We start from the raw sequence: 17,845 nt of genomic DNA, 5'->3' as shown, positions 1-17,845 counted from the left end.
ATGACCAAGGATTCAGTACCCTCTTCATAGGGGAAAAGGAAATGGAGGGCATAGGTAGTCCTGAAGAGGCAGTAAAAGATTTTTAAGGGATAGTAATGGACCCAAAGAACACATAATGGCCTGGGCAAAGTTCCTCTGGGCTCTAGATGTGAAGTTTGATTTTCACTCTCTTCACATCTCTATGATAGGAGTATAATCTTTCTTGGCGAATGACATTTTAGTAAGAAGATTGAAGGCAATTATATTCATATTTGACAGATCTGGTCTTTAAGTAGATAAGGGAACTCCACAGACATTCCTCATCCAGCATCTTCTGATCCCCAAGTATCTTTAATTTAAAATAATTGGCATACTAAATTGTCATGTTTTGGGCTATGATTTTCTGAGCTCCAACACAGAATATGAGCAAATGATTTATTAAAGCCATGACTTTAATACAACATTTTATACGAAATAAGATCATGCTTGAAAGTGGGTGGCACAATGTCTGGCTCACAACAGGCACTAGTGACACTTTTTAATATATACTTTTTATAGTAATTACACATATTTGTGAGATACTGTGTGGCATTCTGCTATATGTACACACTGTATAATAATCAGCAGAGTAATTGAATTGATTCAGAGGAATCTTATCACCTCACACATATGTCATCTCTTTATATTGGGAACATTCAAAATCTTCCCTGCTAGATATTTTGAAATGCTCAACAAATTGTTGTCAACTGTATTGTGCTATAGAACATAAGAAGTTATTCTCCTATTCAGCTGCACCCCTGTGTCCACTGACCATCTTCTCTCCATCCTTCTCTCTCCTACACTCTTCCCAGACTGTAGTAAAGACTATTCTAATCTCAACTTTGAGATCAACATTTTGGCTTCTATGTATAAGTGAGGACATGTGCTATTTGTCTTTCTGTGCCTGATTTATTTCACTTAACAAGTGTTCTCTAACAGTTCCATCCATATTGCCATAAAAGACAAAATTTCATCCTTCTTTATAGTTGAAAAATATTCTGTTGTAAATATACACCACGTTTTCTTTATCCATTCATCAGTTGGTGTACACTAGGTTGATTCCATATCTTGGTTATTGTGAAGAGAGCTGCAGTAAACATGTGAATGCAGATGTTTCTTCAACATATTGATTTCAATTTCCTTGGCTGTATACCCAGTAGTGGGACTTCTGTATCATATAGTAATTGTATTTTTAGTTTTCTCAGGAACCTCCATGCTTTTTCCATAAGGCTGTGCTAATTTCCATTTCTACCAATAGTGTATAAGAGTTTTATTTTCTCTATATCCTTTCCAGCATTTGTTATTTTTTTGTTTTTGTTTCATTATACTGAAATGCAATTTGATTTGCATTTCCTGGTGGTCAGTGATATTGGGCATTTTTTCATATACCTATCAGCCATTGTATGGCTTCTTTTGAGAAAAGTTTATTCAGGTCATTTGTCCATTTTTAAATAGAAAATTTTTTTCCTGTTGAGTTGTAAGAATTCTTTATATGTCCTGGAAATATTTCCCTTGTCAGATGAATGTTTGTAAATATTTTTTTTCCATTTTGTTAATTGTTTCCTTTGCTATACAGAAGATTTTTAGTTTGATAGAATCCCATTTGTCAGTCTTTGCTTTTGATGCCTATGTTTTTGGTATCATATTAAAAAAAAGTCTTTGCCCAGACCAATATCCTAAAGATCTCTCCTACACTTTCTTCTAGTAGTTTCAAATCTTCCATTATATCCCTACATTTTGAGTTGATTTTTGTACATAGTGAGAGATAGGGATCTGGTTTCTTTCTTCTGCATATGGATACCCAGTTTTCCTAGCACCATTTATTGAAGAGACTTGTTTTTCTCCAGTGTTTTATTCTTGCTATCTTTATAGAAAATCATTTAACTGTAAATATGTGGATTTATTTCTGGTTATTTTATTCTGTTCCATTGGTCTGTGTGTCCATTACGCCAGTATCAAACTTTTTTGGTTACTCTTTGTAGTATGTTTTGAAGGCAGATATTATCATGCTTCTAGCTTTGTTGTTTGGACTCATGCTTGTGTGGCTCTTTGGGGTCTTTTGTGTTCCCGTATAGATTTCAGGATTTTTTTTTTAGATCTGTTAAGAATGTGATAGGAATTACATTGAATCTATATATTGATTTTGGTAGTATGGACATTTTAACAATATGAATTCTTGCAATCCATGAAAATGAAATGTCCTATTTTTTTGTGCATCCTCTTCAATTTCTTTTATCACTGTTTTGTAATTTTTGTTGCATATATTATGCATTTCTTTGGTTAAAGTTATTCCTAGGGTGGTGGTGGTATTGATTTGGTTTTGAATTTTGTAGCAATTGTGAATGTTTTCTTAATTTCGTTCTCAGTAATTTTCCTGTTGGTTTATTAAAAAAACTATTGATTTTTGTATGTTGATTTTTATATCCCGTGACCTTACTGAATTTGTTTATCAGTTCTAACAGTGTTTTGGTGGAGTCTTTAGGTGTCTCTCTCTATAAATCATGTCATTTGCAAGCAGGGAGAATTTTATTTCTTCTATCTCATTTGGATGCCTGCCTGCCTTTCATTCTTTCTTTCTTTCCCTTTTTTTCTTTCTTTCTTCTTATCTTAATCCTGTGGCCAATATTTCCAATATTTTGTTGAACAAGAGCCATGAAAATGTACATCCTTGTTTCGTTCCTGATCTTAGAGAAAATGATTTCAGGTTCTCCTCATTCAGTATGTTGTAGGGTGTGGGTTTGTCATGCGTGGCTCTTATATACCTAATTTTGTTGAATTTTAGCAAATGCTTTTTCTGTGTCTATTGAGATCCTTCATTCTGTTGATATGATGTATTGCATTTATCAATTTGTGTATATTCAACCTTCCTTGAATTCCTGGGGTAAATCCTACTTGATCATGGTATACAATCTTTTTTTATGTGCTGCTGTGTTTGATTTGCTAGCCTTTTGCTGAGAGTTTTTGCATCTGTATTTATCAGGGATAAATTATTTGTAGTTTTCTTTTTGTGTGTGTTTTCATCTGGTTTTGGTATCTGGGTAATGCTGGCCTTATAGAATGACTGGGAAGGCCTTTCTCCCTTTTTATTATCCCAATGTCAGTACTTTTTACTTAGATTTTATTTCCTCACTTTTACTACTTGTTTGGTCACTAAATTTAAAACAAATTATTAGAAAGGCAATTGGTGCCAGGTGCAGTGGCACACACCTATAATCCAGCAGCTTGGGAGGCTGAGGCAAGAGGATCATGAGTTCAAAGCCAGCCTCAGCAACTTAGTAAGGTTTTAAGCAACTTAGCAAGCCCCTGTCTTTAAATAAAATATTTAAGGGGCCTGGGTTGTGGCTCAGTGGTAGAGCGTTTGCCTGGCTTGCATGAGGCACTGGGTTTGATACCCGGTACCACATAAAAGTAAACAAATAAAATAAAGGTATTGTGTCCATTTACAACTTAAAAAAATTAAAAATAATAATAATAAAATAAAATATTTAAAAAGGGGCTGAGGCTGGGGTTCAGTGGTTAAGCACCCCTGGATTTAATCCCTGGTACCAGAATAAATGAATAAGTCCGTTGCCACATATTCCTTATTAACTCCATCTGTCTTCTATTCTCTCTGTCCTCAGTGATTTCCCTTTATTCTTGCCTGCTTATTACTGCCGTCACTATGGTTGGGAAGACAGCTTTTCCCCACCATCTTGAGTTGGAATGAATGGGGGCCTGATCACTAACAGACAACAGACAGATCGACAGGAGAAAGACTGGATCATTACTGTGCATGCTCAGTAACGAGTAACTCTCTGATAGCCAGAGAGAGGTGTTCATATATAATGTGATGAAAAGGGGGAAGGCAAAGCCAAGGGCTTAAATAGGAAAAGTGTAGAATGTTTTAGTTGGCTTTTTGATGCTAATGGATAACTGAATTCTCATTTCTTGTTAAGACAGAGGCTTTTTTTCAATTGGGAAACTCCTTAGAAGTGGTCAGTGGCAGCTATATTTTCAGGAGGATCTTTTATATTTAGATAATATTTTTTTCTACAGCTGCTGATTGTCCAGGTGTTTTCAATTTTAAGTAATTTTCATAGCACTTTGGCAGGCTATTAATTCCTTTTCTATCATCCTAGTTTACCAAGCTAAAAAATGTCACAGATGGGGCTGGAGCTGTAGCACGGTGGTAAAGTGCTTGCTTTTGGGTGAGGCACTGGGTTCAATCCTCAGCACCACATGAAAATAAATAAAGATACTGTGTGTTCATCTACAACTAAATAAATATTTTTAAAAACAATGTCACAGATGTTGATAACTAAGCAACTTCATATGATTGCTATTATTAACATCATTTAACTAATGAAAAATAAGACTCAGAGAGGTTACTTAACTTTCATGAAGTCACATAGGTACTAGACATCAAATTTTGGGTTTATACCCTAGTCCTTCTGGCATCCCAGCTTGTGTTCTTTTCATGACAACATTTTCAAGGAAAAATGGTGGAGGAGAACATTCTACAAAAAGGGAAAAACCTTTTTAAAGACTCAGAAGCATTAAAGTACCAGTACTGCTGCCAGCCCTAGGCATAGTTGCTTGCCACGCGAAAGCCAATTCTCTGGAGATGGGGTTGTTTGTTCAAGGACTGGTACCTTGGAGGATGGCAGGGTGGACAGCTATTTCCTCCCATTAAAAACTATCTTGGGGAACTCTGGAACACAAAAAGGGTTATATAGGGAGGTTCAGTGGGCAGAGGGCAGAAAGATTACTTTCTAGGTAGGATCTTCGTCATTTAGGACTTGGCCTCCTTTCCCCTTCTTCTCTGTCCAGCACTGGACACTGGACCTTGGTCTTCTGGTTCTTGTGTTTGTTTAGGCAGGTATCACTTCTCTGCAAATTACTCCTCCCAGCCATATTTACATACTTGTATTAGTTGATGCACAAAACTAAAAAATAAGAGGTTGGGCGCAGTGGTTCATACCTATAATACCAATGGCTCAGGAGCCCAAGGCAGGAGGATTGCAAGTTCAAAGTCAGCCTCAGCAACTTAATGAGATTCTGTCTCAAAATAAAAATGGGCTTGGGATGTGGCTCAGTGATTATGCACCCCTGGCTTCAATCCCTAGTACCAAAAATAAACAAACAAACTAAGAAGGGGCATTGCATCTTCCAGTGGTATCTGAAGGACATCAGAGGTCCTGGGTTCCGTGAATCTAAAGGAAGATTAATTAGAAGCTAACATCCTAATCATCTAGATGTGACTTCTCTTTAGAATCTAGAATGCAGGGCAAGAGAAGGAAAGCAAAAGTAACTCTGCCAAGGACAAATTCCCAAAAGGAGCGGTCAGTGTTATGACATCTCTAATCAGAAGGATGCTTATCTGTCTCTTCCATGGACAGTAAGACTATCCATTTTGAATGCCAAACTATTTCAGCAAACATTTATAGGGAATACCACTGCATGTTAAGTAGCTGCCTCTTCTGGGCTTTTAGGACAAAAAAAAAAAAAAAAAGAGAGAAAGAGAATACCTGGTATTCTTACCCTATTATTATTCCTATTACCTTCACAAGAGAGAATGACCCTAAGCACTGGCCTTGGGGCTACTCGTTCAAGTACAGGTCTGATTGTGCTATGAGATAGGCGGCATGGACAGAAACGGGGCAGACAGGAGGGCCACATGCCACACATCTGGGGAGTGAGGGTACAGCCCCTGCAGGAAGTAATACCCAGGAACTGAGTCTTGAAAGATTAGGAAAAGGCAAATGAATCGGAGGAGAAACACATTTCAAGGAAAGAAGAAGACATGAACATAGGTATGGAGACTTGCAGTCCCCTAGTTTGTACAGTAACTTGAATATTGCGAATGGTGGAGGTCTATCTAGCATGACACACTAAGGGCTGGTCTCAAATCAGAAGTGATAAAAATGGAGAGGAAGGAATCCTTTAGAGAGATGCTGAGGAGGTTGAATCAAGTAGTCCTGAGTGATGGGTTAGGTATAGATGGAGGTAAAAGGATGCAAGGATGGTACCCAGTTGTCTTCTTGGTAGTTGGGTGGATGAGGTACCAGGAGGAGGAACAGGTAGAATGAGGTGTGGTAACTTTGAGCATGTTGAGGTTAGTTACATGTATTCAATAAGGAGGTAGATATATAGGTTGGGAGTTCTGGAGAGAGGGCTGGTCTCATGATTGGGTTGTTTGGTATTAATTAAGAAGGAAGGTATGGGTAAGATCACCAGGGTACAGATGCTGCTCTTTGAGCCCAAGTTTCTGCTTAGTTTTCTTTTTGTTTTTGTCATGTCTTTCAGAACACAAGATATATTAGTTTCTCAGTATATTCATAATTATGTACCTAGGTGAATGGTCTCATGTCCCTAGACTACCTTATGGAATCTAGCCTGTTTAATTTCGAGTTCATTTTTTTCAAATAATTTAAGTTATATTTAAAACACTTAAATATAATATATGTAGTTATCTAAAAAATGTCATTGTAGCTCTAATGTAGGAGAGTATCTTTCTTCCACCCTTCCAGGTTCAGGCCAGGGCCCCTGCAGGAAGACAGATTAGCAAGAGAAAAAAACATATTGTTTCTCAGGCTGAGGTTAAGGGTAATAACAAGAAAAACATACAAATGTGTTTTAATATGTTTTACATGACCCAGGGGCGTTTATACAGAAATAAAGACCCAAAGGAATGGTTAAACTGGAACATTCTTACACCAGAGCTGATGAAGAATGGAGAGGGTGAGCTGTGATAGGACAAAGGGTGATAAAGTGGGTTAACAAGCCTGTTCATTCAGATCCTCTTAACACCCTTTCATACTCTGAGATAATGATGCTCCTCTCCCTCCTACTTGGGTCTTGAGACTTGCTTCAGGGGACTAGGGCAGAGAATCATCCTTCCTGTTATTTTTCAAATTTCTTCAGTGTAAAATATTCAATATGCCAAGATGACATATTTTGGGGTGGCGTATCCTGAGCCCCATAACTAGCTACATGTCCTTGGGCAAGTCACTTAACTTGTAAGTTCAATGGGCACAGATATTGCTATGATAAAATGCAGGGATGCAAGGGAAGCACTCAGATAGCTCATGGTTCTTACAAACCCTGAATAAAAATAATGATGGCGGGGGCTGGGGATGTGGCTCAAGTGGTAGTATGCTGGCTTGGCATGCAGGAGGCACTGGGTTCCATCCTCAGCACTACATAAAAATAAATAAAGATATTGTGTCCACCTTAAAAAAAAAGAAAAGTTATGATGGGGGACGGTGGCTTAGCTCAGTGGTAGAGCGCTTACCTAGCATGGGTGAGGTACTGGGTTTGAGCCTCAGCACCACATAAAAATAAATAATATGTCCATCTACAACTAAAAAAAAATTTTAAAGTAATGCTGGTTCATACTTTTAGTCACTAGATTTTCATCTTAATCTCCACTTGGAGCACATGCAAGCACGAGATACATAAAAGCATCTGTGAAGCAGAGAAGCCCATGTACACTCATTCACCCATTGCCTTGTCAGATTGCTATGGCAATACTGAGTGTGTACAAGTGCTGAGCTCACAGAGTGAGGGGGTCATCTCCACTCTTGCCATTTGCCACTTCTACCATTCTACTGACTTAGGATGTGTATTTGTTGGGAGGAGAGAGGGGAGCTGTGCAATCTATTACCACTTTGTCTCAAAACGTGGTTTGTCCATTTAATATATCAAGGCTCCCATCTTGACATATTCATTTTTTAGAAACAAATTCGATTGCTAATACATGGGCTAACCCATATAACTCCTTTGCTGAAAATAATATTTTCATAGTGACAGCTGGTATACTACACCTAGCATTCTATATAACATGAATATGCCACAGATTGCGAATTTAATAGAAAATTAGAGATAAGCCTTAGAAGGAAGAGGCAATTCACAAGATGAATACAGTACCTCTTTAAAAAAAAAGAAAAACAATAACAAAACACATACATGAAGATTTAAAAAATGCTGATCTAGTTTAGGGGATCAAGGAATTAGTTTAGATTCTATATGTCTTCATTTTAATGAGATCAATTTAAAATTTTAAAAAACAGGCTTGTACTAACATATGTTTATCCCTGCTGCTCAAGCTTGAAATGCTTGTGAACATTATATACACCGTCCATGGCAGAGAAGGAGAGACCTGAGACAGCATTCCCTCTTCAAGCCTGTGTCACAAGCATGGCTTCAAGAAAGCAGCTCTTACATTTGACACTATAGCTGAGCTGCCAAGGGAGTAGCTGCTTGAACTGTTTGGTTGCAGAAGAGAGTACTTGCCACTCAAAAGCTGAAAAGGCACATGTGCTTTATTATCACAAATGTGTATTTAAAAGTGACTGTTCTCGAGGCAGGTTTGGGGACACTCCACCTCAACTCAAATCCGTGAATTTTAGATTCTTTCACCGCAGGTGGCAGGCACATGCTCTGGACCAGATATGTGTGGAAAAAATGGTGAAGGATAGTCCTTCTCATAAGATAATTTCTTAGAAACTGTATTAATTGAAAGGTAGCAAATTATAGTGCCGGAAGTGCTGGCTTCCATGCTGTGCTTCTGCACTTTGAGATCTTGCCTTCCTGGCTCCGTCTCCTACAGCTTTTATGATGGCAAGCTGCCTCAGTCTTTTCAGCAATTGACTGGACATGTTGTTAGACCTTGATATTTTCTAGAGTCTAACAAGATCCCATTATTTTATGATTCTGCTATCAAATCTAGAGTATTTTTTTCCATTGTGGGCAACACTGTATTGAGGGACACTATCTAAACAAGTGTATACTTGGGGCAGCAGACAGAATTGTGTCTGGAATAGTCTAGAAATTAGCTCGGAGGAGATGGATTTGGAAGTGGGCATGATTAGCTTAGAGAAAAGAAAATTAAGACTGTCTTCAAATAATTCTATTAATGTCACATGGAAAAAAGAAGTATACTTATTCTGTTATTATAAAATATATTACTGATGTAGATCTTCTATTAAGTGCTCTAACCACAAAAGAAACAAGGAGGTGGGGACAGAAATCTGTGGAGATGAAGGTTAAGTTTTGACATTGATAAAGATATTGGTTTCATGGATGTATACTTATGTTCAAATGTATGATTATATTACACAAGTATACACCCTGTACATTAATTGCCTACTACTTAAGCCTGGCGAGGTGGTACAAACTTGTAATCCCAATGAATGGGAAGGCTGAGGTAGGAGGATCACAAGTTCGAGGCCAGTCTCAACAACCTAGTGAGACCCTGTCTCACGATTTAAAAAAAAAAAAAAATGTGTTTGAGTGTCCCTGGGTTCTGTCCCCTTACCACAGATATCTATAACTTTCTGTATGCCAATCATGCCTCAATAAAGCAGTTACAGGGGGCTGGGGATGTGGCTCAAGCAGTAGTGCGCTCGTCTGGCATGCGTGCGGCCCGGGTTCGATCCTCAGCACCACATACAAACAAAGATGTTGTGTCCGCCAAAAACTGAAAAACAAATACCGAAATGTTCGTTCTCTCTCTCTCTCTCTCTCTCTCTCTCTCTCTCTCTTAAAAAAAAAAAAAAGCAGTTACAGATAATGATAGATAACTGAATCCACTAAGTAGAAACTTTGGATTTCTGGCTTACTCTGTGTAGTTCTTTTCTAGTAAATATAAACGTGTAGTAATAAAACAGGTAGGCTCCTGAGCTTCTAGTCAGTGTAGATGTGAAACAGATAAGGTGATCGATCACCTTTCCACGAGGATGCAGAAGTTCTCACATGAATCTGATCACGAGGATAGGAAATGAGGTGTTGGTGATGCTGCCAGGTCTGCTTAGAATGCTATCGTATCACTTTGGGAAGGGGAAAATGCTGTCTTCTCTTTAAGAGCAAACAACGTCCCTCCTGGAACTGTCATAACATCAGTCTCACCAGAGATCAGTGCTTTCCCCACAACACCCAGTAGTCTACGGGGTTTTATAGGAACATGCTTTTTCTTCAAATTCCTATAGATCTATAACCTGAACGTCCCACTACAGGGCCAGTTAATTATGTAGTATCTTTATTTTGTGCTCTGATTCTTCCACATATGAGTTCCAACTGTAAAATAATGAAACACGTTTTCCTGGGAGATGACGTCTGAGCTCAGTATCATTACATTTCATTTCAATCTTTTCTTCAAGTGCTTTGGATAACCCATAAAGTTGGAAACAGGGTCTACTGTTTCCTTCTATATCCAGGATCCCGTAGCACAGCACTGAACAGAATTAAGACTTTGACTGGAAGAGCCAATGTGACTTCCGCAGGCACCCACAGCACTAAGAGACCCAGGCTACTTACTGTGTCATCCCTCTCTGGCCTGTTTGTTGGCTCTTAGGAACTTAACAAATCATTGAGTTTTCCTTTTTGAAAAAGTCACCCATCTGACGAAGAACTAGTAGCTAGGGAAGGACATTTACTCTTTCCTTCTCATCCCTGAGAAGCATTGCTCCTCTTGTTAACATGTCTGTGTCTTAAGAGTGAACTGAAGAGGCAGGTGGTCTCCTAGGAACGTGTTTTATCTGTGTTTGGCTGACTGTCCTATTATTAGGATATCCAGAGCCCTTCTCATCTTTCTGAACCCTATTCCAAATGAACACAGTGCATTTTATACATTTTCTCTTCTGTATGACTTGCTGGTAAGAATAAAAAAACAAGTGTTTCCTGAGTATCTGCCTTATGCTGTGCACTGTGTGAGTCTCCTTCTCCTTCTCCTTCTCCGTGGTGGTGGTAAGGATTTAGTCCTAGGCCTTGAGCATGCTAGACAAACACTGTACCACTGAGCTCCACTCAGCTCCAGCCCCTGGGAGATTCTTTTATGGGCACAACTTATTATATTTTCACAGCATCTGGGCCAGGTAGGTGATGTTGCTTTTCTACTCAGGCTGAGGGAGTGTTAAGAAACTGCCCTGTCATTTAGCTAGTAAATACATCTAAAAGATGGTGTAATTAGCAACATCCTATTTTTCTCCTAAAGATGTCTAATCCTCACTCCTCATAGCTTTGGGATAGGCCTGTCCCACCAGCTCAAGCCTACCTCTACTTCTGCTGTGGATGGCCACAGCACGCCCAGGTTGTGGCAGGCAGCGTGTCCCTCCTTTTGGCACACCCTGTTTTATCTCTGGATACTTCACTGCAGGTTGGAAAGTATTTCCTTTACATCTTTGTAGCCATGGAATGAACAACCTAACATGATTATTATTGGGGAGGTGTATGAGTTCTTAATTATGGGTTTGTGAATTAAGTCAGATATGCTTTTTATATTTACAATGGAACTGTACTGTGTCCAGAACGTGATCTGGAGTCATGACACAGTGGAGTCATGACACAGGAAGAACACTCTTCAGCGCAAGACTCTAATCAGGACTGCACCACTGCCTGCTTCCATCATTCCAGAGAGTGTCAACGTGAGTCCGTAGGCCATGGCTTTTGGACTGTTGCTGGCCCTCTCTTAGTCACTCTCTTTGGGTGTGAAGGAGTTCAGAGTGTGCCACCCCAAAATATGCCAGTTCTTTATAAGGACTATTTTGAGCTAGAGACAGTTGAGAAGAAGGAGGCACAGGACAAGTGTCTCGGCCTCAGAGTAGAACACTAGTGACCCTGTGAAGGGCCCCCAGCCCTGAGTACACATCTCCCAGACCAGGAAGGTGTTAAGAGCCCTGTTGGTGGAAATGAGATGGTTCTGACAGTCTCCACGAACAGTCTGTGCAGACAGCCTCACCTGAGCAGCCCTTGTGCACGTCGGTTTCCCTGCTGTGTACAGTTTGTCACTCCAGAAGCTCAAAGTTCCTTTCCTTTGTTTGTCTTGTCACTTCTCTGCAAAATTATTGTTCTTTGTTGAGATGCTGTGTAAGCTCAAGATCTAATTGCTTTTTTGAGCTGCTCATTACTGAATCTCTCCTATCCACACACTGCACATATTGGACTGCTGTGGTTTTCCTCTCCTCAGACTATCTTTGATCAGACTTATTTGTGGGACCCAAGGCAGAGCACCTAAAAGAACAGAGAGAAAATAGTTTTCATCTTCTATAGGTGATTTATCCAGATTTCACATATTATCTTTGACTTGCTTTTAAACTGAACTTTCAGAATTAAATCTCTTTTATGATAGGGTAAGATAATTTGGGTATTATTAACTGGTTAATTCAGAAGAGTTTTTATTATCCCATTTTTAGACTACTTTGTAATTAATATTTTTTTTCCTCAGAGTGTTCTGTGATTTAATGCTGAATCTCATCAGCAATAAATAAATTATTGGGGGCTTGGGAGGAAAAGGAAGAAATACTGAGGTGAGGGTAATTGTTTAAGGGCTTCAAGAATTCCTGGAATCCATTCTTCCATTTCACTGTGAGGTTCTAAAGAGTTATTTGATGTTAACCCTCATCCTGTTCTGAAAATAGGACCATTACTGAAAACTTGTGGAAATTTTAAAGGTACTATGATGGATGTTTAAGGAGCAACATTGTGAAGCGATTAGGGCCTCTGAAATTCATGACCACCTATTATAGAACCGTTTACATAGCATTCTGTTACATGTGCCTAAATATTGTAACTACTTGGTTTGCTTACTAGGTATGATAATTTAATCCAGGTATGATATTACAAACCTATAATCCCAGCTACTCAGGAGTATGAGGCAGGAGGATTGCAAGTTCAAGGCCAGCCTGGGCATCTTAGTAAGCCCCTGTCTCAAAAAAAAACAAACAGTGGGGTGGGGTGGGGGGAAGGATGGGGCTACAGCTCTATGATAGACAGCTTGCCTGGCACGCAGAGACCCTGGATTCAATCCCTAGTGCTATACATACACACAAACATGTATCATATTTAATAACTACATTCAATACTTAGTCCATATAATTTTAACTTCTTTTTTGAGCACCAAGGCCAAACCATACATTTCTAAAATCATTTGATTAATCATTACTTCTTTTTACCAGAATCATTTTGTGCAAATTCTTTGTCTCTGGTTTATATAAATATTTCTGAAAGTGTTTTGTGGGGCCTAGCTAGTCAGATCAAAAATGGCCCCCCACTTTAAAAAGCAGATCAGAGAAAATCCTGTGAACTAAGAAGTTGCTCTGTTCTTCCTTTGCCTTCAAACTGCTCCCTTGTTCCTAAATGTGAGATGTCTATGGCTGTGTTCCTCACCCTAATCCTGCAGCAGCAGTCTTTTCAAACAGAATCTAAAGCAGAATGAAAGTGTGCAAAGTAAAAATGGAGCTGTGCTGTGTGCTACATGTGTGTGGTGTGTGCATATGTGTGTGTGGTGTGTAGTGTGAAAGGCCCAGTCTCTCAGTTCTAATAAAACCTACCCCAACCCTAGGCAGCCCATCAGAGGTTTCCTCTAAAACCTTAGGGACTTGGAATACACACACACACACGCACACACACACACACACACACTATTCTAATGCTTTTGACCATTTGATTAATAAAATTTTTAATTTGTATGGTTTTTAGTTTTGGAAGAAATAAAAGTCTTGATGGTACTCTATCAATATCTCATTTAAGACATTTTGTTCAATAATATTTTAAATATTTTTTTTACGTTTTATTTTTCATGAGATTTTGGGAAAAGAAAACCAAACACTAGCTGGGCTCAGTGGCACATACCTGTAATCCCAGTAGCTCGGGAGACTGAGGCAGGAGGATTGATATTTCAAGGTCATCCTCAGCAATTTAAGCAAGGCCCTAAGCAACTCAGCAAGATTCTATCTCAAAATAAAATATAAAAAAGGACTAGTGATGTGGCTTAGAGGTTAAGTGCTCCTGGATTTATTGTCCATACCAAACAAACAAGAAACCAAACATTATTTTGTTAATGGAGGCAATATCTCCTTTCCTATTTCTCTTTAATCCTAGTTCCATAATTAATCTATATCTTGCACTAAGATAAATCTGTTTCTATTTAGTTACTTGCAGATTTGTAGCTCTTTTTGTCATAACAGAAACCTAAGACTCAGAAATAACTTGCTCTAGCCTCTTACCCCATTATTCCTTGTACCATGCTAAAACTTGCATGAATATTCTGTTTTGGTGTTTATGAGCCCAATTACAAATTTCAGAATCAAGATGCCAAACATTAAGTACTCAATGGCTCGCATAAAGTTAAGAGACTGTCCCTAAAGGTCATCTTGTCCTTTTTTTTTAATTTGGCTACAACTTATTACTAGCATCAGAGAAATTAATATAACACTTTAGCATAAAGATTGTAAAATGTTAAACTACATTTAATTTCTGATTTTAGCAGCATTACTGGGGAAGGATTAATTTGACCAGAGAGTATCAAAACAGTGTTTTAAACTGCTGTTGTTATTAGAGTTTATGGCATAATAAAGTTATTTTTGCTTTGAGAATCTCAACTTTAGTAATTTCTTATATGTCTGTTCTTAATATTATATTGTAGATTTTTATATTTTATCATATTATATGTGGAAAAATCTTGCTTTGAATTGCGGCCTGCCTTCCAGCATGCTGGAATGCTGTTGTACATCCTGGCACTGCAAAAAGTCATTATTATTGCATAAACACTTCAGTTTGAGGGTGTGTCTCTTGAATGCTGGGTCCTTGCTCTTCTGTTCATATTCTGTCATTCTACCCTAGCTGCTCTTCTGTAGATTTCAGTGATCTAACAAGGATCTGAGCTTCCCACTTTAAATGCATGGAATGAGATCAGACTTTTATCTGTTCTCCTTGTTAGAAAGCAAGAGTGAATAGGTCAGTCTTTTAGATGGCTGGTTGTCTGATTTTTCTGTGAACGATACATGTTAGGAGAAGCTAGTTCGTTCGTCTGTGGGTTTAAGATTCAACAGCATAAGCTGTCAGACTAACACTGATTGAAGGTGGACTGAGATGGGGAAGCGCATCTGTCCAAAGGCTCGCCATTGGCTTCTTATTACAGCATTCTCCCTTGAGACACACTCTGCATGCTCATTCACCTTCCTCCTCCTCCTCCTCCCTCCCCTTCCTTTCTTACCCCTTCATTACTGATTCACAGCAAGAGGCAGAGCAGCAGTGGCAGCAGCAGCAGTGGCAGCAGCAGCGGTGGCGGCAGCAGCACTGCTTGTCACGAATCGAGGATTGCAATGAGCTCATCCTTTTCTCCTTGCAGCTTCACAACTGCCCTGGCTTCCTGTCCTCACAGGCAGCAGAGATAGACACACACGCTCTCTCTCTCTCTCACACACACACACACACACACACACATAGCACACACACACACTGGAACGTGCCAGACCCTTCCAAGCAGCTTGACCGCTTTCACACGTGTGTCTGAACTCCTACATCACTCTTGGCCATTTTCTTGCATTTGGTTGTTTTTGCTATTTTTTATTTAGATCAGCATTCGATTCCATTTTCATTTTGAGTCTACTTTGGGGCTCTTGCTCAGTGGATAATTTAGCCAAGATGTTTTTCTCGTGGCGACATTAGCTGACAATTCCCACCACTGACTGTCCTGTGCATCCTCCTGGGGAGACATCAGCCTGGCTCCCCTCCCACCGCAGTTCTTAAGATTGTGGATAAGAGACCCAGCTTTCTCATTCTGGATACCTACTTACTGCTCATGGAAGAAGGGGTGCCCTGCCCAGCCCCAGCTGCGAAGCTCACCCCTCCTGTCAAAAAGTCCCAGGACATGCACGACGAGAGGAGCAAGCTGGTGAATGAGTATGCGTGCCGGGTGCTGGAACTTCTGGGGATGGGGCATCGGCTGTTTGTGCCTCGGCTTCTGGCGGTGAGACTGTTTTTCACTGAACTTCATTTGTAGAGAATCTGCTGTCTTCTGTGAGAATGTATCCCTGGAGGAGGCTTGTGATCTCCTGCTTTCTTCCCCTTCTCCCCTTTCTACTGAGAAGGAAGGGCTAAGTGGAACTGCTGTGCTGCTCCTTTGGAGCCGGGTCTATGCCACTCCTTAATTGGCTGGAGGAAACCAGGGCTCTCTTCTCAGAGCCCAGGGTCACATTAGTGGCATTATCTCTATGGAAGCAAAAAAAATTATTTTCTGAATGACTAGGCTCAGCAATAAAGCAGAATGCCCAAGTGCTTGCTATAGGCATTCTGTTATTTATGTCTTCAAAGGGTTAAATTTTACAACAGACATAGCCACACATCGAGACTTTGTGTGGCTTGCTTTCTAACCTCCCCATTTGGTTGCCAGTTTGATTTTTTTTTCCCTTGGTAGGGAATTTTACGACCTAAGTATCCAGGGGTAGGGAATCGTAGGTTTCTTTCCTGGAATGACTGAACTGTGTGTTTGTAAAGCAGCCGAAAGCTGCCGAGTATGTGCTGTGAGTCTGGGAAGTCAGGCTTGCTTGTTATTTGATTTCTCGAACAAGAGAAAAATCATCCTTCCTCATATCCTATCAAGGGTTAAAATTAAATACCCACAATCACTGTTGCAGGGTTCTCTTTAGTGGTTTGAGAACCATACCTAGCAACTATTCTATAATGTAATTGGTCTGCGGTAGTCCTATACCATTATTTGGTAGTTTAAGGCGAATAGTTCAGCTTCGTCTGTTTTACCGAATGGAGTTTAATGCCCTTCCAGACTGTTCCCTTGTTAGGGTTCTCTCAGATCCCAGGCTCTTCAGTACAGTATTTACTTGACTGAATTTAACTCTTGCTCTCACGTATCTTCCTTCAGGATAGTTCATCTCTGCTTGTACTTGTCTTTACAGCTATATTAACTCAGTCTTCAAGGATACGTGTTAATATCGTCTCTACAGTGGAATTGCAACAGACATGTAGGTGGCCATTTATGTAAGGAATTTCCCACCCTGAAGAAAGTCTGTTGATCTTTGCCAGATGAAGTTAGATGCAATGGCCAGCATGCAATTTCAGGGACGTTATCTTTGAGAAATATAGTTCCTTTTCCATTTAAGGAAGGAATGTTTGAAAGCCAAATACATATGTTTTGATACCTTGGTGAAATTATTATTTCCCTGAGTCACATTTGTTTATTAGTAAAGGAGAAAACTGAATAGTCATGATTCATTTTATTTCAGGGATTTTGACACTATCAAGTGCCAAGGTACATTTCAAAAAATTCTCTGCATCTCTGAGGAATCAGGCTTGGTGTGATGTATTTCCATATCTTAGAGACTGCTTAACTTTGTGACTCAAGGGCTTCTACTGGTGACTTTCCAATCATCTGGTGCTGCTTCTCTTTGGTATTTAAGTTTTCAGGTTTTAAAGAAAACATACATTGATAACTAAAATTATCTCTCATACTCAAATCTGCATTGGGTATGAATTTAAACTGCCTCTAGTTTAAAAAAAAAATCAGCAATGAATTCCACAAGGAGTTGGGTTCCCAGGCTGAGGTCTTTGGGAGGTCCTCCCTAGCTGTCTGTGGCAATTGTGCCAAGTCTGGCTGCCACATCAGGCATCTGAGGTCGCGCGTCCCTCAGGTTGTGTCAGACTCTTAACCTTCAGAGCCACTTTACTCTGTGTGAAAAGCGTGTGCTGAGTTGTCTGTGAGGCCCTTTGGAAATCTCTGGCCTTGTTATAGACAGTCACACGCTTTTCACAGGGTTATCGATGGAACCAGGGTAGTCAACATTTTGAGAAGTCACATGCCCTTTAATTAGCAATATGGCTGTGAATTTGGATCTGCTATCCAATGAGTAACTGCTCAAGTTTGGCATGTGTTCCAGGGGCACATAGACTTGTTCGGCCTGGTGCTGTTGTTGGTCAGTGGCCAGTCTGCACAGGGCGGTCCTGAGAGGAATCCTGCCACGTGTGGTGCTGCCCACTTTCCATCCAGTCACGAAAATAAGCACTAAAGTTTAAGACACATGTGAGCGTTTTTAGCCTTATTTTAAATGTTTCTGAG

At 39.7% G+C, this 17,845-nt stretch overlaps 1 protein-coding gene across 7 annotated transcripts in view; it reads left to right on the top strand.

The window, feature by feature from the left end:
* Positions 1–17,845, top strand: part of RABGAP1L (RAB GTPase activating protein 1 like) — a 647,569-nt gene that overhangs the window by 489,157 nt on the left and 140,567 nt on the right. Inside the window, exon 1 of one of the 7 annotated variants that reach the window (XM_081298900.1) lies at positions 15,453–15,745. The exons of the other annotated variants lie outside the window; for them this stretch is intronic. Coding sequence (XP_081155026.1) covers positions 15,578–15,745 — 168 coding nt within the window. The 5' untranslated portion in view covers positions 15,453–15,577. Of the gene's footprint in view, positions 1–15,452; positions 15,746–17,845 lie in introns of those variants that run through there. 7 annotated transcript variants of the gene reach the window in all.

The sequence above is a fragment of the Spermophilus citellus genome, assembly GCF_964194105.1.
Source record: "Spermophilus citellus genome assembly, chromosome: 6".
NCBI classification, from domain to species: Eukaryota; Metazoa; Chordata; class Mammalia; order Rodentia; family Sciuridae; genus Spermophilus; species Spermophilus citellus.
The sequence above is the reverse complement of the archived record's forward strand: the minus strand, read 5'-3'. Positions and strand labels throughout refer to the sequence as shown.